Source organism: Procambarus clarkii, chromosome 27 (genome assembly GCF_040958095.1).
Source record: "Procambarus clarkii isolate CNS0578487 chromosome 27, FALCON_Pclarkii_2.0, whole genome shotgun sequence".
Lineage (NCBI taxonomy): Eukaryota > Metazoa > Arthropoda > Malacostraca > Decapoda > Cambaridae > Procambarus > Procambarus clarkii.
The window spans coordinates 5,581,191-5,605,621 of NC_091176.1; the positions used below are offsets into that span (position 1 = coordinate 5,581,191).

The following is a 24,431-nucleotide window of genomic DNA, read 5'->3' on the forward strand; positions in this document are numbered from 1 at the left end:
AATTTCATTGTACATCCAGTTTAATATTGAATATTTTGAAATGTTGTGCCTGCCAGATAATGGATTGCATCATTAGACAAGAAATGTAGAAAACATTAACAAATGCTCCATGAAAACTGCTGCTATAATAGGTAATGCTTATATTTAAATCAATTGATTTTTTAATTTTGATTGTGTAATGTGAGAATGTTGTTTTAGCATACATTACAAGGATGGATTGTGTAAGGAGGCAACATGGGAAGTATAGTGATATGGTGAGGAAATATGTCAGTGTTTGCATTTAATGGTAATGGTAAATACTGGTAATGATTTTTGAGAATAGGAAGCCTGTTAGGCTCATCAAGGTCCCTCCTAGCAAAGTGAAATTCTTTCTGCATAGTCACTTATCCAGTTACTGGCAAGACCCAACTGTGCTTAATCATGCATCATGCGCTGCTCCATACATGGATGGTTAATGGTTATTGAGTACATTTTCTGGGGGGGAGCCCCTACGGCTTCCCGGAGCTTACTAGGCTGATATGCTAATGTCAGACTTTGGCATCAGTCATGTGTATGGAGTTCTTATGGGCCTACCGGGGACCACAAACAAGAACCTGGCCCACTCTTAGAGAGGCAAGGGGAGCAATGGTCTATAAAAACTCCCTTGTAATTGGAAGCATTCTATGTCTGCCATTGACTGGGTTAGGCACCCAGAAAGGTAGGCATCCCAAAACAAACTCCCCTATTCTGGTGAAAATTGCAACCAAAAGCCGAACGAGTGGATAGAACTCCCCAAACAAAAACGAGCAAACCAGTATGATGTCACCCGTCGTCACGCCGCTGTCTGCGCAGCTCCACCCCCTCCCTGGGAGGGGGGAGGGGTAACCCCAGACCTACTGCACCCTAGTTCTTGAGGCTGATGCTATCAGCTCGGTTGTGTGCTCTGGCTCCAGTCTTTTTGTGGCGCTGTGCCTTGTGTGTGGCTGCTGTTCTCCATGGGTGCAAGAGCCAGAAGTTATTCCTCAGTACTCAGGCTGCATGTGCCTAGGGTTCCCTTCCCTAGGTGCCCTGTAAGTACTGCTCTTGGAGCTTCCATAAGTTCCTCGGGATCTGCTTCTATGTGTCCGTTTTACTGCTCGGTTTTTCGGCCGCCCTTTGGATACTGGGTGTTTTGTCTCCCGCGTTTACCTTAGGGGTAAGAGGCAGTTTTTGCACTGGTAAGGGGCGCAGGGTGCTGCACAGCTTGTTGTCACCTATCACAGCGGCCGGCTCTGTTCCTTGGGGTACGTTGTCTCCTTATGGGGGGGTTCTGCCATACTTGCCACTGGTGTTTGGCCTCACCCTGATATTTGGTGGTGCTCCCTGCTTGGCCCCTGTGAGTGTACACGTCTCTGGGGACTGTCGCTTTAGACAGTTTGGTACTTTTGGGCACCGGTTAACAGTACCCTGCCTGGGTTTACCTGAGTGCGAGTCCTCTTCAAGTAAACGCTCAGGACCCTGGGAATCCCCTAAGGGACACGTGGGTCTGATGGATGTGACCCCGGGGTCCCCCCCCCTCGCTTCGTGTGAGTTTGAGGGTTGTTTGGTTCCCTTGTCTCAGGACGACCCTCACTTTTTTGCCTTCGTCACGCAGCCTGTTGGGTCGGTGACACTTTCGACCCTGAGTCCTGTGAGTATTGTTGCTAGCTGGTGACTCGATTTACCCAATCTGTGGATGATCATCTTTGAGTACAGGCTGTATTCTAGGTTTCGTTTGTTGCAACGCGCTCGGTTGGTTGCTCACCCAGATGCCCTGCGGCTGCCCCGTTTTGCTTATAGGGACCCGGACTTGGGGGTGGGGGTCGCTTCGATCCTGGTTCAGTCCACACCTAGTCCATCCCCTCCTGTTGTTCGTTCTGGTCCCCCTCCCCTGCTTCCGGCCCCGAAACGTCTTGAGGGTTTCGGAGTCGGGGCAGGGTTAGTTGGTCTTGAGACTCTGGCAGCCTAAGTGGATGCCCCTTCCGGTGTGGCGACGGAGGCATTCGAGTCTCCTACCCCAGCTGAAGCCTCTGGGTCTGACCAGTGGGCCTCTTTCTATCCGGCTTCTACGGCTGCGCCGGCTTTGTCTAGTGGGGTCGGTGCTTGGGGGGAGGACTCGGCCCCAGGTCCTGCGGAGGAGAACCCTAGGGCCGACTTGGCTGCTCTTCGGGACCCCGCCTGGGTTTTTCTACCCTCTTGAGCGGGGCTTACTGTTACAAGGAGTGGGGTTTTCTTTTCCCCCCCTCTGCGTATGAGTTGGACTTGGTGTCTGCCCCTTCCCTGGTTTGGTGCCATGTTTTCCCGGGCACTTCGGTTCCATCTTTCCTGGAGGTTTTCAGCTTATCGCATCCGACCTGCTGCGGTGAGGGCGGCCTTTGTGGCAAACCTCCTGCGTGACCCGGATTATGCCTCTGCAATGGTTCTCTCGGCTTTCAGGTTTGGGACTTCGTTCCCTTTCTGGCTCCGTTACTAGGTTCCGGAGTCGTCCTGGCTTGCGGACTGTCCTGTCTGCCTTGGAGGCTTGGCACTCCTTCTGCTGTTCACGCACGCCTGAGTGGCAGGAGGCTTTGATAGTGCTTCAGGTTTTCCTGGGCGGGGGGGCGACCTTGAGAACCTCAATGAGTGCTTGTTTGCTCCTGCCCTTCCCCAGGGATGTTGGTGTTGTTCAGCTCCATGTGCAGGTTCCCTCCCTTTCGGCAGCGCAGGTGGCGGAGGACTTGCACGCTCGGGGCCTTTTGGTTGTGGTCTTGCACTTTTTTTCCCTCCAGGAGCTATCTTCCAACTGGCTCACGGAGGATGTGGGGGCACTTGGGGCTGTTCCTGGGTCTGGCGCCTTGGCCTTGGCGGCTCGCTCGTCGGGTGCCTTGCTGAAGCTTTTCGTGCCGATCTTGCGCAATGCGGTGGCTCTGTTTTATGCCTCCCAGCTCGCGTGTCGGCAGACGGTGTTTGCCTCCTCTGTGGAATCCGCTTGGACTTTGGCTCTTAGGATGTCTTCCCCTTTTTGCCCTCTCATGTGCGAGGCTTCCGCCGTTGCGCAGTATACAGGCATACCTCAGAATACGAGTTTAATCCGTTCCTGGAGACGCCTCGCCTTCCGAAAACTCGCATTCCGAAGTTAATTTCCCCATAAGAAATAAAGGGAAATGAATTAATCCGTTCCTGACTACCCCAAAAACCCCACATCAAACTAAATTTTTATACCTAATTTACCTAATTCATCTAAATAAACCTACAGAACTGTGTTCCAGTTATTACTTACCTTGCTGTCGAGTGCTGTAGGCGTATGGAAGATGGTGAGGAGGGGGGAGGAGGAGAGGAGTTACTGTTTGTAAGGGGAGTCCCCTTCCATAATCACATCACATAACCCCATGCCTTGTAACACTATGGATACCACTTCTCTTTCTAAATTTTTCAAACCAGCCCCTGATTGCCTTAAACTCTTTCTTATCTGCATCACTCGTTGCAGGGGTATTCTTTAGAAGGTCTTCGTGCAACACCCTGGCTTTCTCACAAATAATGGCCTTCGAAACACTATCACCCCTCAACTCCTTGTCGTGTATCCAAATTAATAACAACTTTTCCACTTCAAGTATTTGTGGTCTTTGTGCCGTTAATGTTCTTACTCCTTTTGCCACTTTAGCACCCATAATCTTATTTTTCTTCTTAAGTATAGTGCATATTGTTGATGTGGCTTTGTTGTACTGCCTACAAAGCTCAACAACACGTGTACCGTTCTCATGCTTCCGAATGATCTCTTGTTTCTCCTCTATTGTCATCCTCACATGAGCTTTCTGGCCTTTATCCTTACCACTGGCTTTCTTGGGACCCATGGTGAGGTATATAATAACAAATTGTATAGACAAATCACCAAAAATCAAACAAAACACTGAAAATCCGCGAGAAGAATTGATGTGGGGGTAGTCACTGAGCGTGAGACAATGGTAAACTGAGGGGCGGAGGGGCGACGATCGCCGAACCACCACGCGCTAGGTCGGCCTGTACGCGTATCAACAAACTCGCGTCCCGAAGTAACCCTCGCCTTCTGAGACAAATTTTTGGAGTAAATACTGCTCGCCTTCCGAAAACCTCGCATACAGGGACAATCGCATTCCGAGGTACCACTGTAGTCAGTTTGCTTCGGCTTCTTGCCATCCTATGTCGGACTTGCTGGTTCTCTGTGGTTCCTGTGGCCAAGGCTCGGGGTTCCTCTCGTTGTAGTAGGCCACTGGTGTCAGGTTTGGGTTTGGCTCCTCCTTCGGACCCGCCTTCCTCTGGTCGGCGTGGTGTTCGCTCTGTGCGAGGTTGTGGGTCTCGTAAGGGGTGCCGGCCCTTTTGTGGCTTGCCCCATTGATGGGGAGGAGGCTTGCGCTGTTCGCTCACGCCTGGTCCCACGATTTGTGGGCATTTCGGGTCGTTTCGCACAGCCTCTGGTGGCGTTGGCCACCCTAACCACCCTTCCCCCTACAGGAAGGGGGGGGGGGGTCAGGGCTGGCAGGGCAGGCTTCTTCCCCTGCGCTGTCAGGTCATCTTGGAGTGGGTTCGCTTGGGCAATGGTCGAAACGAGGACGTCCCTCAGATGGGTTTCCTGTCTGTTTCCAGTCCCGAAATGGGACTGCGTGGACCTGCGGTTCTTTCTGGACGTGTCCCGTCTGAACCTCTGGATTTATTGCCCTTCCTTTCGGATGACCACGCTGGGCCAGGTTCGTCTCCTGTTGGAGCCGGGCGCTTGGATGGTGTCCCTGGACCTCCGAGACGCCTTATTGGCACGTCCCGATTCATCAATGGTTCAGAGACTGGCTCGGTTTTGTTGTGGGGCTTCGTGCTTGCAGCTTTCGTTGTCTCCCATTCGGGTTGAACCTGGCACCTCGCGTTTTCACGCGCCTCACGCGGGTCGTGGTGACTCGTCTGCGTCTGTTAGGTGTTCGGGTGTTGGCCTACCTCGACGACTGGCTGGTTTGGGCTCCCAGCCAGGCCGCTTGTCTGCTGGCCAGGGATTTGGTTCTTTCTCAGCTTGCCGGGTTCAGGTTCTTGGTGAACAGATGAAAGTCCCATCTGGTTCCCTCTTGGACCGCTTCCTTGTCTCTTCTTCTGAAGTCTCTTCTGCGGCTGCCGTCCTCATGTGCCTGTTTCTGGGGGGCGCCCAGGTCACCCGGCGGTTGCTCGAGGGTCTGTGCAGGAGCCTGAACTTTGCGATGCTAGCCTACCCGCCGGGTCAGGTTTGGCTTCGTCGGCTGTTCTGGTTCCTTCGGGGACGTCCCTTCCGCCTCTCGCGAATCGCTGGGTTCGGACCCCGGGGGCTTTGCCTCAGATGCTGTGTCGGGTTTTTGGGGTTCAGTGCCTTGGTGCCTACCCGAGCCCTCGCTCGATGTGTTCACGGACGCGTCATCTCTCGGCTGGGGCTTTGTGACCAGTGCTCACCAGGCCAAGCCAGGGACGGTGGGGTCCGTCCTTCCGTCGAGCCCACAGCACGGTGCGGGAGTTCGCGTTGGTGTGGTTTGCTCTTCGGAGGCTTCGAGTCGCCCATGGGTCGACGATCAGGTCCATTCGGACTGTTTCCCTGGTGGTTCATTGTCTGAACCGGGGGGAAGGGAGGAAGTTCCATGCGCTCCTTGGCACTTTAACACTGGTCGCATCGTTTGACATCGTCTGCTGAGTTCTCGGGGTTTGGCTCTCCTGGCAGTTCACATGCGAGGAGTGTCCAACGTCTTGGCCGCTGGCCTGTCTCATTTCGTTTCCCTCTCCGCGGAATGGACGGTCGACGCCAACTCCTAACGTTGGCTTTGCCAGACATTCGGACACCCCGAGGTCGACCTCTTCATGTCGGCGTGGTCGCGGTGCCTTCCCCTGTATGTGGCGCCCTTTCCCGACTACGAGGTCGTCGGGGTCGACACCTTTAGGCAGGACTGGTTGAGGTGGGGGTTCCTGTACCTCTTTCCCCTAGTTCAGCTGTTGCTCCAGGTCCCAACTCGTTTGGAGACTTACTAGGGGAGAGTTGTTCTCTTGGCCCCTTGGTGGCCGGCCCAGCCGTGGTTTCAGGCGCTGTTTGCTCGGTGTTCGAACCCAGAGGTTTTCCCTGTGGCTCCGCCTCATTCAAGCAGATCGGACCGGTACATCACGTGGATTGTTCGATCTTCTCCTCGAGTCTTCGTGTATGGTATTTTTGACTCTTATCATCATCTCTATGGTGATCAGGTTGCTTCCTTATTAGTGTCCCATCTGCGGGCTTCGTCTCGGCGGCAGTATGAAGTTTCCTGGAGGTCCTTGCGGTTCTTCTTGTGTCTTCGTCGTTGTACTTCACTTTCTGTTAGGGTGGTGTTGTCCTTTCTCTCTTGGTTGTTCCAGGACCATCTCCTTATGCCTAACACTGTCGCCTCGTATTGTGTGGCGCTGGCGGAGCCGCTTCAGCTAGCTTTCAGTATTGATGTCACGTCTGCGCTGTTTCGCAAGCTGTCTCGGGCGTTGTTTCATCTCCGGCCTGCTCATGCGCCGCCTGAGCCGTCCTGGTCCTTGGACAGAGTGCTGTCCTTTCTTTCTTCTCCTTGTTTTGTTGTGGCCCCTTCGGGTCTGGATTGTTTTTCGAAAGCTCATATCCTGTTGGTGTTGGCCTCTGGGGTAGGGTAGGTGAGCTTCATGCTCTCCTCCGGTGCAGAGGTTTCTGCTCCTTCGGTCAGGGTGATCGGTTTGTTTGTCTGTAGCCTTCTTCTTTTCTGGCGAAGAATCATTCAGAATCAACCCAGGGACCCTAACCAGGGTCCCTGGGTTGTTGATGCTTGGTTGGTTAGGCCAAGGGTACATCATGTTTTGTGTCCGGTTGCGGCTCTCCGCCATTACTTTCGCAATACGACTTATGTGTCCATAGACGCGCTTTGGGTTGATCCAGTTTCCCTTCTTCCCTGTTCAAGGGTGCGGGTTTCCCAGGTCGTCCTGCTGGGTTATTAAGGCTAGCCAGCCTGCGGTCTATTTCCGTGCCCATAACGTCCGCAAGTTCGCAGCTTTTACCGCCAGTCTTTGGCAATATGTCCTGGGCTGACATTTGGGCACAGGGATTTTGGCAGTCGAACAGGGTCCTGACTGCTCGTTACCTTGTAAACGTTCCTGGGCCCAGTTGGGCCTGTGTCACTTTGGGTCGGCAGATGCAGCCAGTTGTCTCGACTTCGGTTTGAGGAGTGAGCAGCAACCGCCTCCCGGGTAAGTCCCTATTCTTTACCTCTGTGGATAGTTAGCTCTGGGGAGCCGCAGGGGCTCCCTCCAGAAAACCAGTGTTGAATGTAATGAAACACCATTTTCTGGGTGAGTCCCGAAGGCTCCCCTGCATCCCTCCCTCTCCTCCGGCCTGTTTTTTTCGTGTGTTTTGATATCCAGCCTCAGAACTGGGGTGTGGATCGCCGCCTTGATAGGTCTGGGGCTACCCCTTCCCCCTCTCAGGGGATGGGGGGAGCTGCGCAGACAGTGGTGCGATGACGGGTGACATCATACTAGTTTGCTCGTTTTTGTTTGGGGAAGTTCTATCCACTCGTTCGTCTTTTGGTTGCAATTTTCACCAGAATTGGGGTTTGTTTTGGGACGCCTATCTCTCTGGATGCCTAACCCGGTCGATGGCAGACGTAGAATGCTTCCACTTACAAGAGGATTTCTATAGGCCATTGCTCCCCTTGCCTCTCGAGGCCCATAAGAACTCCATACACATGACTGATGCCAAAGTCTGACATTAGCATATCAGCCTAGTAAGCTCGGGAAGCCTCCGGGACTCGCCCAGAAAATGGCATTTCGTTACATTCAACGCTGGTTTTTTGTATATTCTCATTGCCCCAACTTTTGTTCAAAACAAACAAGGCTAATAAAAGCAACTGATTATAGAAAGATGCATGTAGTTGCACTGTCCAGGAGTGACAGGTCGTGCCTATCATTTTAATAAGTGACGATTGTACTTACCACCCGGGAGTACTTATCACTATCGATTGTACTTATCACTAGGGAGCCAGGTCGGCCGAGTGAACAGCACACTGGACTTGTGATCCTGTGGTCCCGGGTTCGATCCCGGGCGCCGGCGAGAAACAATGGGCAGAGTTTCTTTCACCCTATGCCCCTGTTACCTAGCAGTAAAATAGGTACCTTGGTGTTAGCCAACTGTCACGGGCTGCTTCCTGGGGGTGGAGGCCTGGTCGAGGACCGGGCCACAGGGACACTAAAAAGCCCCGAAATCATCTCAAGATAACCTCAAGATATCACTGCTAATTAGTTAGTACTACTTTTACAGTAATATATTCAGCTGTGTGTTTTAAGCATAAGAGTTATAAAATAAACAATCCTGACTTGGTTTGTTAAATGGTTAATGGTATTTTGGAATGTTTTGTTTCATTTTAAACATTTGTATAAATTTCATTTTAAAATGCAGAAACTTGTTTAATGCTCATTATTTTCCAGATATTGATCAGCTCATCACCATCTCGGGCATGGTGATCCGCACCTCAAACATCATTCCTGAAATGCGTGAAGCTTTTTTCCGTTGCCATGTTTGTTCATTCACAACTACTGTTGAGATTGATCGTGGACGAATTGCTGAGCCAACTCACTGTACCCACTGCAACACGAGTCACACATTCACATTAATCCACAACCGCTCACAGTTCTCTGATAAACAAATGATCAAGTTGCAAGAGAGTCCAGGTATGGGAAATAAGTCACTAGTAGTATAATATTTTATAAGATGAATAACTTTGCCTTATAGGTGGTTCTGTTTTCTTGTGATGTGCATGCTTTCTGTAAAATTATCCATGTCAGATTTTTGTACATGTATGTAAACTTTCATATCAGTAGTATTATACATATGTATTTAGTGCAGTTTGAGTAACTTATAATGTTTATTAAGAGGTATAGTACTTCATGTGTTATTAATGTACCTGGAGTGTACCTGGAAGAGGTTCTTGAGTTGTTCTACTCCAAAAGCCTGGCCTAGGGCCAGGGGCCAGACCCAGGCAGTACTTGTTTGAAATATTTTGGGAATATTTACGACTGTAATGGCATACACATAATACATTGAAAATTCACAAATGCCTGTACAGTTATTATTTAATAATTAATTTTCTTTGTACTAGACAGTAGAAGAATCATTTGCTAAAATTTTCATGGATTTTTTTATATACATAAATCAGTTCACAAACAAAATTAACATGAAGACTTGTGTTCAGCACAACAGGAGCCACTTATGGGATTTTGTTTTCTTGGGTGGGAGTGCTACATGACTTGAAATTTACAGAAAATGTAATTAATATGCAATCTGTTTTCTTTGTTCCATACTATACACCAATAATATGCAAAATTGTGATAATACAACAATAAATGTATGACAATAAACAGCCACACAAACTTTGGTTATAAAAAAAGTATTGCATTGAGTGTAGCAGGTGCTTGCTCCTGGCCTGGTTCACTCATGCTTGCACACATGCAACAACGTGCTTAAGTGTTAATATTATTAAGTTTTTATTAGATGGATCAGTGTGAAATTGAAATAGTTTGGCTCCTGTGGCTGACACTGATCTTGATTTTTTTTTCTTACAAATAAAAGTATGTAAACATGCTTTTCTTTTGTAAGTTGTCTCCTTTTTTTCTTGTCATCTCTTCCTTTTTTTCGTTAGCTCTTCTTGTCATATAATTTGTACATTTTAGTTTCAGTTTTCATTTTTTTAAAGTGCTTTGTATAACATTGTGACTGGCATATTGTTAAAAATACTGAAGGCATGTAATTGAAATGGTGACTTTGTAACTTGTGCACTTTGCTAAATTTAAGCAACTTAAATTAAATAAATAATTGATTGAGTTCAAGTTGCCTATGGTTATAAAATTTGATTCTCTAACAGATGACATGCCTCCTGGTCAGACCCCCCACACTGTGCTTGTTTATGCTCATAATGATCTTGTTGATGGAGTCCAGCCTGGTGACCGGGTCACTGTTACTGGTATCTACAGAGCCACCCCCATGAGACTGAACCCTCGCATGCGAAACCTCAAGAGTGTTTACAAGACACACATTGATGTTGTTCACTTTCGCAAAGTGGACGTTAAAAGACTTCATGGACAGGAAGAAGGGTATGTGTTAAAATTTAGGGGTTGAAGACCTCCTTTTCTACTGTTTACTAAAGTTGTTATAGCTGAAATTATTTTTTATATTTCACTATTTCCTTTTGTCTTAAATTTATAATTTGAACAGAGGAGACTCCACGTTTTCCTCCTGAGCGGATTGAACTGCTGAAAGAATTATCCCGCAAGCCTGATGTATATGAACGCCTTGCTCGTGCAATTGCTCCCTCCATTTATGAAAATGAAGACATCAAGAAAGGAATATTGCTGCAGTTGTTTGGTGGAACTAGAAAAGACTTCACTAATGCTGGCCGGGGTCACTTCAGGTGGGTGTTAAATTAATCATGAGATTGCTATAAGATTTGAAAAGTGCTAAGTGTTAGTAAGTACAAAAGTCCTATAATTTATTGTTATTTGATGATATGAATGGCTTAGAGCGATTTTTTGCTTCATTCCACCATCTGTCACTGTGGGGAATAGACCAAGAAAACTGCATGTACAAATTTAAGAAGTACATTTCCTGAGTTACATTCCACTTCACTCAAGCCTACTTGGTAAATATATTAAAACATAATTTCTGCTGTTAATGTTTAAATATACACAGGTTTGTGTCTTTAATGCAGTAGTTGGTACAACATACATTATGCTTTCTTTCTTGTTTAGTCATTCAGTGCAGCACTAATGTTTTATTAGGTTCAATAGCAGCAGCAGATTTCAATCAGGAACTAAGATCTCAATGCCACACCATGAGTCAGAGGGTCATGTCAAGTCAATCAGTAATCCAAAGAGCAGATCCCATGTTTAATCTTCTAACATATGATGAAACCTGCCAACAAATATTCATACACACTAACTACAATAAGAAGCTTCTCAAGTAAATATCGTGTATATATTTTTGGGCAGATATGTTTATGTGTATAATTGCAGGAACTCGATATGTACCAACTTCATTATAAAAAAATAATATTGATATAATTTACAGATCTGAGGTAAACATTCTTCTATGTGGTGATCCTGGAACATCCAAATCACAACTGCTTCAGTATGTGTACCACCTGGTGCCACGATCACAGTACACCAGTGGCAAGGGCTCCTCAGCTGTAGGTCTGACTGCTTATATCACTAAAGACCCTGAAACTCGGCAACTGGTATTGCAGACTGGTGCCCTGGTATTGGCTGATAATGGTATTTGCTGTATTGATGAGTTTGACAAGATGAATGACTCCACAAGGTAAGTTGTCTTCACATATTTATGGGCTTGGCTGAACAAAATTATTACATTAAAATTTTGCTTAATATTTTTATTTAATGTATTTTTCTGGGGGGAGCCCCTTCGGTTCACCAGAGTTAACCGGGCTGATATGAATGTATTAGACCCCTGGCATTAGTCAAAGCAAATGGAGTTCTAGGCCTACCAGGGACTACGAGCAAATACCTGGCCCCCCCTCAGAGAGGTACAAGGAGCAATGGCCTATAGAAACCCCCGCGTGGTTGGAAGTATTCTATGTCTGCCATCGACTGAATCAGGCACCCAGAAAGGTAAGTGCCCCAAAACAAACCCCTATTCTGGTTAAAAAATGGCTACTGAAAGCTGAACTAATGGACAGAACTCCCCAAATGAAAAAGAGCATGACATCACTGCGCTGCTGCCTGCACAATCCCCCTTCCCCCGGGAGGAAGAAGGGGGAGCCCCAGCCCCCTGTGCCAGCTATCCACCTTGCAGTTCTGTGGCTGATGTGAACTGGCAAGGTTGTGTGCCTCTGGCACCCGTGTTTCCAGTTCTGTACCGTGTGGTGTGGTGCTGTCTCAGTGGTCGTGCGGGAGCCAGGAGTTAATTCACGAGTAATCGGTCTGCAAGCTTACTGGAAATATTTTAATATGCATTTTAATGATCTAAAAAACACGAACCCTCGCTTTATGATTTGAAGTAAAAATCCTCAAATTTGGTAATATAGTGACTTTTTCATGTTTTTCATGTGTGATTTCAGTAAAAATATTCAAATTTACTAATATTTTGATAACCTATTTAGCCAAGTTTTCTTGCATTTTGATTTGTACTAAAAAATCATTGAATTAGCAATATTTTGAAGCCCCTGTGGTCCCTTTCCCTAGGTGACCTGTGAGTACTGCCCTTGGCGCAGTACTCATGCTTGTGCTCTCTAGAGTGGAGTACTGCTGCACAATGACAGCCCCTTTCAAAGCTGGAGAAATTGCTAACCTGGAGAGCGTGCAGAGATCCTTTACTGCTAGAATCCACTCAGTAAAACATCTAAATTACTGGGACCGACAAAAGAGCCTAAATCTGTACTCCCTTGAGCGCAGGCGGGAGAGATACATAATAATTTACACGTGGAAAATAATTGAGGGGCTGGTCCCAAACCTGCACACAGAAATAACATCACATGAGACCAGAAGACATGGCAGGATGTGCAGAATACCCCCGTTGAAAAGCAGAGGTACAACAGGTACTCTGAGAGAGAACTCTATCAACATCAGAGGCCCGAGACTGTTCAACACGCTTCCACTACACATAAGGGGCATAACTGGCCGACCCCTCACAGTGTTCAAGAGAGAACTGGATAAGCACCTCCAAAGGATACCTGATAGACCAGGCTGTGACTCATACGTCAGGCTGCGAGCAGCCGTGTCTAACAGCCTGGTTGATCAGTCCAGCAACCAGGAGGCCTGGTCGACGACTGGGCCGCAGGGACACTAAGCCCCGGAAGCACCTGAAGGTAACCTCAAGGTAATCTCAAGGGGCTTGGAAAGGTGCAGACACCTTCTCCAAGTCACCTTGGGGTCTTCCTCTGCAAGGTCATTTGCTACTCGGTGATTGACTGCTCTTGGAGTCAGCTGGGGTGTTTCATGCACCACTGTTTGCATCTGGGTAGGGAGTAGTTTTGTCACTGGTTGGGGAGCAGGGTACTGTGCAGCTAATTTTCACTTCTCAAAGCGGCTGGCTCTGTTCCGCCTGGGCACGTTGTCCTCTTGCGGGGTGTTTCTTGTGTTTTTGTTTTCCTGCCTGGTTGGGAATCTGCCCCCTTGGTTTTGGTCACACCCATTTATATATAGGCCCCTGTGAGTGTATACGTCCCAGGGGTTCGGCTTTAGCAGTTTGATTGGTAACTTTGGGTGCCAGTTTGTGATAATGTCTGGGCTTCTCTTAGCGAGATATGTGACTAAGGGCCCTGGGAAACCCCGTGGGGGCTCTTAGGTCAGGTGGATGCTCTGTCCTCTTGTCTCAGGGTGACACTCACCGGTTGTGCCTGTCATGCTGCCTGTTGGGTCCGTGACACCTTCAACTCGAAGTCCTGCGAGTTTTGTTCCTTGTTTGTACTCCAATACACCCATTCCATTGATCATGATATTCGGGTGCAGGCAGCCTCTGGGTTTCATACTCGGTTTATGTTGCTGCAACATGCTAGGTTGGTTGCTACCACAGATGCCCTGAGACTGCCCTGTTTTGGTTATAGGGAACCGGGATTTTGGGTTGTAGTCGCATCGAGTTTGGTTCATTCTGTGCCCCTTGTCCTCCCCCCTTCATGGTTTGTCATGACCCTCCCCCCCCCCCACCCTCTTGCTTCCAGCTCAAGCATCTGAGAGTTTCAGAGTCAGCACAGGATTTAGTTTGTGTTGAGACTTCTCCAGTTTCGGGGGATGCCCCTTCCGGTGTGGCAACGGAGGTATTTGAGCATGTTCCTCCAGCCGGAGCTTCTGGTGCTGACCAGTGGGCCCCATTCATTCCTGCCTTTTCTTTTGAGGCAGGGGACTTGGAGGACAGCTTGGCCCCAGGTCTGCACTGGTTGCTGAGGACTTGCACGCCTGTGGCCTGTTGGTGATGGTCTTGAGGTTCTTTTCCCTTCTCGAGCTGTCCTCGGACTGGCTGGAGGAGGATGTGGAGTCGCTTGTGGCCGATCCTGGGTCAGTGGTTCCAGTTTCAGGGCTGGCGCAGCCTTCGGAACTGCTTTCATCTGGTCGGCACGGTGATCACTCTGTGTGGTCAGGTTCACGTAAGGGAAGTTGGCCCTTTTGCGGTTCGTCCCATTGATGGGGGCAGTGGGTGGGAGGCTTGTGCTGTTTGCTCACGCCTGGTCCCCCATGATTTGTGGGCATTTCGGGTCATTTTGTGTGACCTGCGGTGGTGTTAGGTGGCCTTTGCTCCTTCGGGGGGTTCAGGGGTTGGTAGGGGAGGCCTCTTCTCTTGCACTCTGTCAGGTCATCTTGGAGTGGGTTCCATTGGGCATGGTTGAAACGACCTCGTCCCTCCGGTGAGTTTCCCGTCTGTTTCCGGTTCCGAAATGGGACTGAGCGGACCTCAGGTTCATTCTGGACTTGTCCAGTCTGAACCCGTGGATTTATTGTCCCTCCTTTCGGATGACTACTCTGTCCCAGGTTCGTCTCCTCTTGGAGTTGGGCATTTGGATGGTGTCCCTGGACCTCTGGGACGCGTATTGGCACGTCCCGGTTCATCCGGGGATCAGGGACTGGCTCGGTTTTGTTGTTGGCGTCAGGGATACCGCTTTCGTTGCCTTCCATTGGGCTTGAATCTGCCACCTTACTTTTTCACACACCTTACTAAAGTCGTGTTGCCCATCTGCATCTTTTAGGAATTCGGGTTCTGGCCTACCACGACAACTGGCCGGTGTAGGCTCCCAGCCAATCTGTGTGTCTGCTCCCAAGGGATTTGGTTCTTTCCCAGCTTGCTGGGTTCGGGATCCTAGTGAACTGAAGGAAGTCCCATTGGGTTTGGTCTTGGCTGGGTTTTGTGTGGGACTCTCAGACTGCTTCCTTGTCTCTCCCTCCGGAGGCTCTGCTTCGGCTGTGGTCCCGCCTTCACCTATTTCTGGGGGGAGGGGAATAGGCTCCAGGGTCACGCAGCGGTTTCTCGAGGGTGTATGTGGGAACCTGAACTTTGCCGTGATGGTCTACCCGCCGGGTCGGGTTTGGCTTCATTAGCTGTTCTGGTTCCTTCGGTGAGGTCCCTTCTGCCTCTCGCGATCGCTGGGTTCGGCCTCTGGTGAAGCCTTGCATTGGTTGCTGCGTTGCCAGCTACCTCTTTGGATTTTTCGGGGTTCAGTGCCCTAGCGCCTACCCAAGCCCTCGCTCAATGTGCTCACTGACACACCATCTCTTGGTTGGGGTTTTGTGCCCAGTGCTCACCAGGTCAGGGACGGTGGGGTCCGTCCTTCCGTTGGGCCCACAGCACGGTGCAGGAGTTGACGTCAGTGTGGATATCGCTTCCGAGGGTTCAGGTCGCTCGCTGATCGAAGATCAGGCTCCATTCAGACTACAGTACTTCCTGGTGGTTTATTGCCTGAACCGGGGAGGTTCGATTTGGGACTTTGTTCTTTGGGCTGGTTGCTGCTTATGACTCGTCTGCTGAGTTCTTGGGGTTTGGCTCTCCTGTCCGTTCACATTCAGGGAGGGGGAGGGCGTAATCCAACATCCTGGTTTACAGCCTGTCTCGGTTCATTCCCCTGTCCACTGAATGGACGGTTGATGACTCGTTCAGTTGACTGCCGGGCATATGGGCCACCGGAGGTGAAACTCCGGAGGGAGGTTCGATTTGGGACTTTGTTCTTTGGGCTGGTTGCTGCTTATGACTCGTCTGCTGAGTTCTTGGGGTTTGGCTCTCCTGTCCGTTCACATTCAGGGAGGGGGACGGGGTAATCCAACATCCTGGTTTACGGCCTGTCTCGGTTCATTCCCCTGTCCACTGAATGGACGGTCGATGACTCGTTCAGTTGACTGCCGGGCATATGGGCCTCCGGAGGTGAAACTCTTGGTGTTGGCGTGGTCGCTGTGTCTCCCATTGTATGTGGCAACCTTCCCCAACCATGAGGCTGTTGCTGTCAATGCTTTCAAGCAGGACTGCTTGAGATAGGGTTACTTGTACAGTACCTCTATCACCCGGTTCCGCTGTTGCTCCAGTTTCTAGCTCGTTTGGAGACTTACCAAGGGAGAATTGTCCTTCTGGTTCCTTGGTGGCCAGCCCAGCCTTGGTTTCAGGGGCTGCTTACTCGGTGTCCGAACCCGAGGGTCTTCCCGTGGCTCTGCCTCTTTCAGCAGATTGGTCCTGTTCGTTACGTGGCTGGTTCGATCTTCTCCTCGAGTCTTCACGTCTGGTCTTTCTGACTCGAGTCTATCACCACTTGTATGGTGAGCATTTTGCTTCATTGATGGTGTCCCACCTGCGTGCATTGTCTCAGTATGTAGGGCGTTTCTTGGTGGGCTTTCCTTTATTTCTTATCCCTTCGTAGGTTTACTTGTCTCTAAGATTGCTTTGTCCTTCCTTTCGTGGTTATTCCAGGGCAGTCATCTTATGCCGAATATTGTCTCTCTGTATCGTGTGGCACTGGCAGAACCACTGCAGCTTGCGTTCGACATTGGTGTTACTTCTGCACCGTTTTGCACGCTGTCTCGTGCATTGTTTCACCTCCGACCTGCTCATGCACTGCCTGAGCCATCCTTGTTGTTGGACTGGGTGCTCTCCTTTCTCTCATCTTGGTTTGTGGTGGCCCCTTCAGTTCAGGATTGTTTTTCCAATTCTTTTCCTGTTGGCCTTGGGGGTAGGGTTGGGGAGCTTCATGGAAGCTCCCCAACTTCCCCAACTGGGAAGCACCTTAGGAGGGGAGGGTCTCCTCTGGCACAGGACTTTCTGCTCTTTTGGTCTTTGTGGTAGATTTGCTCATTTGCACCTGTCTCCTCCTCTGAAGAATGAGACTGCTGTTTTCCAGAGGGGATTTTGGGTTGTAGATGCATGGTTGGTTAGGTCAGGGGTGCATCATGTATCTGGTTGAGGCTCTTCGCCGTTACCTATACGCCACGACCTTGGTGGCCGGGGATGTGCTTTGTGTTGACCTGGTTTCCCTTCCCTGTTCCAGGGTTCGGGTCTCTCAGGTCGTCCACAGGGTTATTCAGTCCAGCCAGCCTGCGGTCTATCCTCAGTGCCAACGCTGTTTGTAAGTTTGCTGCCCTGGCAGCCATCTTCGGTAATACAGTATGTCTTGGTCTGACATTTGGGCACTGGGTTTTTGAAGGTCGAACAGGGTCCTGGCCTGCTCGCTGCCTTGTCAGTGTTCCTGGGCGTAGTCGGGCATGTGTCACATTAGGTAGGCAGTTGCAGCCAGTTGTCTCAACTTCGCGTTTAGGAGCGAGGGCCGACCTCCTCCCGGGTAAGTCCCCCTTGTTTTCTCTTTGGGTAAGTAGTTCTAGGGAGCCAAAGGGAGCCAAAGGCGCCCCCAGAAAACCAGCGTTGAATGTAATGAAACGCTAGTTTCTGGGTGAGACCTAGAGGGTCCCCAGCATCCCTCCCTCCCTCAGCCTCAGAACTGCAGGGTGGATAGCCGGCGTGGTGGTCTGGGGCTTCCCCTATCTCCCTTCCCCTAGGGAGCCGGTCGGGCGAGCGGACAGCACACTGGACTTGTGATCCTGGGTTCGATCCCAGGATCACAAGGTCCAGTGATCATTGGCAAGAAACAATGGGCAGAGTTTCTTTCACCCTATGCCCCTGTTACCTAGCAGTAAGATAGGTACCTGGGTGTTAGTCAGCTGTCACGGGCTGCTTCCTGGGGGTGGAGGTCTGGTCGAGGACCAGGCCGCGGGGACACAAAAGCCCCGAAATCATCTCAAGATAACCTCAAGATAGATCTCCTCCTGGGGAGGAGGAGGGGGATTGTGTAGACAGCAGTGTGTTGAGGTGGTGATTTTTTTTTTCTCTGGGGATATTCCTGTGCAGGCCCTAAGTCTATGGTTGACCCACTAAGTGTTGCTTGTTTCTGTTTTACTTGGGCGGAGTATGAGTGTTTATGACTCATATGGTCGCTTCAGTAAGATATTGCCTCATGTGTTTAACACTTTCGCACGGGAACTGACGCAGCATTGCATCATTTTTGAAGTTGAAGCATTCCTGGGAACGACGCAGCATTGCGTCGTTTTCAGGCGGCAAATTGGCGGCGGCTTCAGGAGGGGTGCACAGCGGTTTTGGATATTATATGCATATACTCTTGTAGAGAATTTCATTGCGAATACATTGATACCAAAATGAAAGACCTAGGACCAGAATTGAGGTATCAAAGTTGAAAACAGTATACCCATTTTATTAGCACTCACTGGGATTATGCTTCGTCACTTTCTCTGTTTGCTGTGGGTGGTACGCCTGGCTTTTGGACTTTATATTTGCATATACACCTGTAGGGAATTCTATTGCGAACACAATGTTACCAAAATGAAAGACATAGGACGGGAATTGAGGTGACAAACGTGAAAGGAGTGTACACATTTTATCGCTCTTATGCGCTCCTGGGTAACACACGCACTCACTTTTCTCTGTTTGTTGTGGATGGTACGCCGGGCTTTTGGAGTTTATATGTCTTTAGTCGTGTAGAAAATTCTATTGCGAACACAATGATACCAAATTGAAAAACCCTGGACGAGAATTGAGGTGACAAAATTGAAGAGAGTATACACTTTTCAGAATTACCGCGCGCTCCTGTGAAACGCTGGGACCCACTCGGCCTAGTTGAGGGCTGGCGGGCTGGGGACCGCCCAAGTATTAACAACTTTTTCTGCTCTGTTGAATCGAAGTTGAAATCTAAATGGGTTTGTAACTGTGCACTGTGTTAGATAATGTGGTCTCCCAGTGGTCTGTTGGACATTTCCCCACAGTGCTGATACAGTGGGGCCTCAACTTACGATGGTAATCTGTTGCCAGAGACAGGATCGTAAGTCGAAGCGATTTTTCCCATAAGAAATAAAGGGAATTGAATTAATCCATTCCCAACCCTCCAAAATATTAACTTAAAAATACATTTTATACTGAATACAATGTTTTTTCTAACTACAATACAGTACATATGTATGTCTTACCTTCATGGAGGATTCATGATGCGTATGGAAAATGGTGAGGAGGGAGGAGGAGAGGTGTTACTGTTTGGAAGGGAAGTCCCCTTCCATTATAACATCAGGCAGTGATGACTTCTCTGGGGTACACTCTTTCCTACGTTTTGCCTGCATACCACTAGGACCTTGTTGTGATTCACTGCTGGTTTGTCTCACTAAAAACGTTTCCAGAGATTTTTGTTTTTCTACGTGTTTTAATTTTTGTCTGTAGTGAGGCATCACAGTGTCATTAAAAAGTGTAAGGCAACGGCCTACTGCGCCGAGATTAGGGTGAGTAGTTTCAGCAAAAGTTTGCAATTCTTCCCATGCTGCACACATTTTCTTAATTAATGAGGAAGGGACATTCTGTACTGTCTCCTCCTCCCCTTAAGAAATTTCCTCAGCTGTCTCTTGTTGCTGCTCCTTGTGAAGTTCTTCAGGTGGTCAGTTCTTCGCTGTGTTTCTCCACCAGCTCGCAACACACAACACTTGGAACACTATGAATGCCACTTCTTTTTCTAAATATCTCATACCATCCCCTGCTCGCCTTAAACTCTTTCGCATTTGCATTACTCATTCCAAGGGTTTTCTTTTAAAGGTCTTCATGAAATTTCCTTGCTTTTCACAAATGATGGCCTCTGAAACTGTATCACCCGCTAACTCCTTGCTGTGTATCCAAATTAATAATAACTGTTCAACATCCTCAAGTGTTTGTGTTCTATGTTTTGTGATTATTGATACGCCTTTTGCCACTTTAGCACTCATAATGTCCTTTTTCTTCGCCAGTATGGTGGATATCGTTGACTGTGATTTGTTGTACTGCCTAGCTAGTTCAACAACCCGCACACCATCTTCATATTTACGAATGATCTCTTGTTTTTGCTCTATGGTCATCCTTACATGGGTTTTCATATGTTGAACTTTACCACTGACTTTCTTGCGACCCATGGCATGATAGTCAGGGTAATCGTAAGTCGAGGTGCCACTGTATTTCCTCTCGTCTTTGTCATGCTCATTTGCTCTGTATTCATTTGGGGAATTCTGTCCACTAGTTTGGATTTTAGTAGCAATATTTTAACCAGAACGGGGGTTTGTTTTGTGGCGCTTACCTTTCTGGGTGCCTGACCTGGTTAATGGCAGACATAGATTGCTTCCAACCACACGGGGGTTTCTATAGGCCATTGCTCCTCGTACTTCTCTGGGGAGGCCAGTTCTGGCTCGTGGTCCCCTGTAGGCCTTAGAACTCCATGTGCATTGACTGATGCCAGGGTTTAATACATTCACATCAGCCCAGATAGCTCCTGAGAGCCTTCGGGTCTCACCTAGAAACAATGGGTTTAAATTGGATAAGTTTAGATTTAGGAAAGACCTGGGTAAATACTGATTCGGTAACAGGGTTGTTGATTTGTGAAACCAATTACCGCAGTAACGTGGTGGAGGTGGGGTACCTTGATTGTTTCAAGCGTGGGGTTGGACATGTATATGAGTGGGATTGGGTAGTTATAAATAGGAGCTGCCTCGTATGGGCCAAAAGGCCTTCTGCAGTTACCTTTCCACTTACGTTCTTATGTCTCGCCCAGAAACTGGCGTTTCATTACATACAACTTTGGTTTGATGAACAAATCCACTAGGGCCGTGACGAGGATTTGAACCTACATCCGAGAGCATCCCAGACGCTACCTTAATCAACTGAGCTACAACAAGGAAAAGAATTGCAACCAGAAATTCTACTGAATTTACTTGGATCCTGCAGCCTCTCCGAGACACAAACCAGGATTTTACACAAATCCCGTTTGAAGTAATGTAATGAAGTAAGGGCGAACGGCCTATTGACATAGCTTGAGTGCATGGGGGAGTTTTGTAAAAACCTGGTTTGTGTCTCGCAGAGGCTGCGGGATCCAAGTAAATTCAGTAGAATTTCTGGTTGCAATTCTTTTCCATGTCATAGCTCTGTCGATTAAGGCAGCGTCTGGGATGCTCTCGGACGTAGGTTCGAATCCTCGTCACGGCTCTTGTGAATTTGTTCATTTGATGCATCACGCAATTGTGATTTGTGTGTGTTCTAGTTTGATGTCTAAAATAAAATTGTTTCATGTAAACTAATAAAATAATTGCTTGCAGATCCGTGCTTCATGAAGTGATGGAGCAGCAAACTCTTAGTATTGCAAAAGCAGGGATTATTTGTCAACTTAATGCTAGAACCTCCGTACTTGCTGCTGCCAATCCTGTTGAATCACAGTGGAACAAGAACAAAACCATCATTGAGAATATCGAGCTTCCTCATACTCTTCTTTCACGTTTTGATCTTATCTTCCTCATCCTGGATCCACAAGATGAATTGTACGATCGTCGACTTGCACGCCATCTCGTTTCCTTGTACTATCGCTCAGAAGGTTTGAGTGAGGAAGAAATGTTGGACATGAGCATTCTTCGAGATTATTTGGCATATGCACGTGAATATGTCCACCCAAAACTTTCTGAAGATGCTTCCCAGCGTCTTATATCGGCCTATGTTGATATGCGTAAGGTGGGTAGTGGCCGTGGACAAGTGACTGCCTATCCTCGTCAGCTCGAGTCTCTTATCCGTCTGGCTGAGGCACAAGCTAAAGTACGTCTGTCTCACACGGTGGAAGTTGCAGATGTGGAAGAGGCATGGAGGTATGCAGTTTGTCTTATATTTTGATCAAAGATATGTGCAACATTTAATTTTCATGTGAAGTTGAAACTATGATATATCCTGACTGTAGAATACACCTGTAACAATTTGATTACTGTATTAATATGCTTGTTTTAAAATTAAATATTAATTCTTTAGATTGCACCGTGAAGCCCTCAAGCAATCTGCTACAGACCCCATGTCTGGTAAGATTGATATCAGCATCCTAACAACAGGAATGAGTTCTGCTGCCCGCAAGCGGCGTGTTGAAATAGCTCAGTCTTTGAAAAAGTTGATTCAAGCTAAAGGCAAAGTGGTTACTCTAAACTTCCAGAAGGTATTCCAGGAATTGAAGGATTCTTCAGACTTGGTAAGCCGGAAAGAGTGTTTTTTTTATATTTTTATTTTAGTGAGTTAATTTATGATCAGTAAGCAGAGTACTGTATTAAGTTAAATTGCAGTTTGTGATTTCTTCATGATATAATTAATAAAGTGGAAAAAGCTATTTTCATTATCCACTTGCCTTGTGTAAAGATGTTGGCCTGAATATGCAAATGTGAAGTATGTACTGAGAACTTTTGTAGTGGAGCATGTACTACTAAACTAAAACATTTTACATTGTATCAAGAATATTTTGTCACATGAATTGATTGGCTATGCCAAAAATCCTACAAGAATCCGATATTTTTAGTATCTAAAGAATTATCATATTTTTAACTACCGGTAATAACTTTAATATTACATAACATATAAATACAATTCAAGCAGGAAAGTTGTAAAGGCATCCTAGTGCCTGAGTGCCTTATTAAAGGCTGACTCATTGTCTCACTACTATACTACACCAATGCTACAAAATTGATTAAACATGTTTTGAGGGTGATACAGGGATGTGTAGCACAGCTTTATTCTGGACTTGTTCATAAACATGTTGAGGATTCCTTGATATTCAGTGGTGTAAGTCATCACTACCTAAAGGAAATGTTCCCCAATCTTTGTGAATTTGATTTTTCTTCAAGTATAATCTTCAGGCAACTTCTGCAAAAATACATTATTTTATTTCAGAATAGAGAAAATAGTATAAATAACTTTTAACTGCTTTTTGGAAATGCTTTTGCTCCTATGTTTCACTTGCTAAACTTTTTCATGGCTTACTTTCAGATGATCACTCGTGAGATGTTCGAGGATGCTCTTCGTGATCTACAGGATGACGAATTCCTTGCTCTCACTGGCAAATCTACTATTCGTATAATTCATTAGGGACTGAAGACATCTAAATAATTTGCTTAGTATTGCAAGCTTCAGTAAAACATCTTTTAATTTTTATGAAATCTACAGTATTTACATAATTTTCCTTGGAAGATGATTGTCACCTTATATTGATCTTCATGTACAGTAGATATTGGATTGTCTCTTGTATAGTAAGTTCCTTCTAATAAATCACAGTTGATATAGTGAGAGGTCTGTAAAATGTTGGGTCACATTTTTTTATATAGATTATATTACTAAAAGTAAAAAATGGCTATTTTAATGTAAGCCTTACAATTTTCTAAAAATGCATTTTTCTGAAATAAAGAGAATTTTCTGACTAGCAAATTTAATTTTTCTCTAATGACCTTGCACTAATGCGATATATATATATGAGAAAATCCATTGGGGCTCTGAGTGACACAAACTTGCAACCAAAGTACTGCTAGCCACATGCTCTACCACTGTACCACCATTGACTTTATAAAGTCATGCCACTGAAATTCTAATGAAATCTCTCTCTATTTTTACCAAGTATTTTACTTGGAAAGGTACGTTAACACTTTCGCAGTTCCAGAGCGATGGCTCCACCTTTCCTAGTGGTTTTGGGCATTCCGCAGGAGCGTGCGGTAATACTGAAAAGTGTATACTCTCTTCAACTTTGTCACCTTTTTTCTCGTCCTAGGTTTTTCAGTTTTGTATCAATGTGTTCTCAATAGAATGCTCTACAGGACTAAAAGCATATACACTCCAAAAGCCCGGCTTACCACCCTCCAGCAAACGGGGAAAGTGAGAGCGAGTTACCTGGGAGCGCGCAAGAGCAATAAAATGTGTATCACTCTTTTTCACTTTAGTCACCTCAATTTTCATCCTAGATCTTTCATTTTGGTATCAATGGGTTCGCAATAGAATTCCCAACAGGAGTATATGTATATAATGTCAAAAACCATGGTATGCTCCACCCGCCAACGTGATGAAAGCAGGGAGGCGTGCCCAGCCTTCCATTAGAGAGCGCGATAATACTGAAAAGTGTATACTCTTTTCAACTTTGTCAGCTCAATTCTCGTCCTTGCTTTTTCAATTTGATATCAATGTGTTTGCAATAGAATTCTCTATGTGATTAAATACATATGAAGGCCAAAAGCCCGGCGTACCACCCGCACAAAACAGAAAGTGAGAGCATGTTACCCAGGAGCGCTAAAGAGCCATAAAATGTGTACACTCTTTTCACTTCGTCACCTCAATTCTCGTACTAGGTCTTTCATTTTGGTATCATTGGGTTCGCAATAGAATTCCCTACAGGAGTATATGCATGTATAAAGTCCAAAAGCCTGGCGTGCCACCCACAGCTAACAGAAAAAGTGACAGCGCGTTACCCTCATGAGCGCTCATCAAGAGCAATAAAATGTGTTTACTATTTTCAACTTTATTACCTCAATTCTCGTCCTAGGTCTTTCATTTTGGTATCAATGTATTCGCAATGAAATTCCTTCCAGGAGTACAGGCATATAATGTCCAAAACCACAGCGCACGTCTCTCGCAGCTAAGACAAAAGCAGGTCAAATTTTTATTTTAT

At 47.2% G+C, this 24,431-nt stretch overlaps 1 protein-coding gene across 2 annotated transcripts in view; it reads left to right on the forward strand.

Annotated features, from left to right (window-relative positions):
- The window catches only part of dpa (disc proliferation abnormal), a 61,540-nt gene extending 38,337 nt beyond the window's left edge, over positions 1-23,203 (forward strand). For both annotated transcript variants that reach the window (XM_069332290.1, XM_069332291.1), the window contains exons 7-13: positions 8,422-8,664; positions 9,855-10,087; positions 10,210-10,400; positions 11,057-11,305; positions 21,076-21,612; positions 21,770-21,980; positions 22,769-23,203. In XM_069332290.1, the coding sequence (XP_069188391.1) occupies positions 8,422-8,664; positions 9,855-10,087; positions 10,210-10,400; positions 11,057-11,305; positions 21,076-21,612; positions 21,770-21,980; positions 22,769-22,867 (1,763 nt within the window). In that variant the 3' untranslated portion in view covers positions 22,868-23,203. The remainder of the gene's footprint in view (positions 1-8,421; positions 8,665-9,854; positions 10,088-10,209; positions 10,401-11,056; positions 11,306-21,075; positions 21,613-21,769; positions 21,981-22,768) is intronic.
- The last annotated feature ends 1,228 nt before the right edge of the window (positions 23,204-24,431 follow it).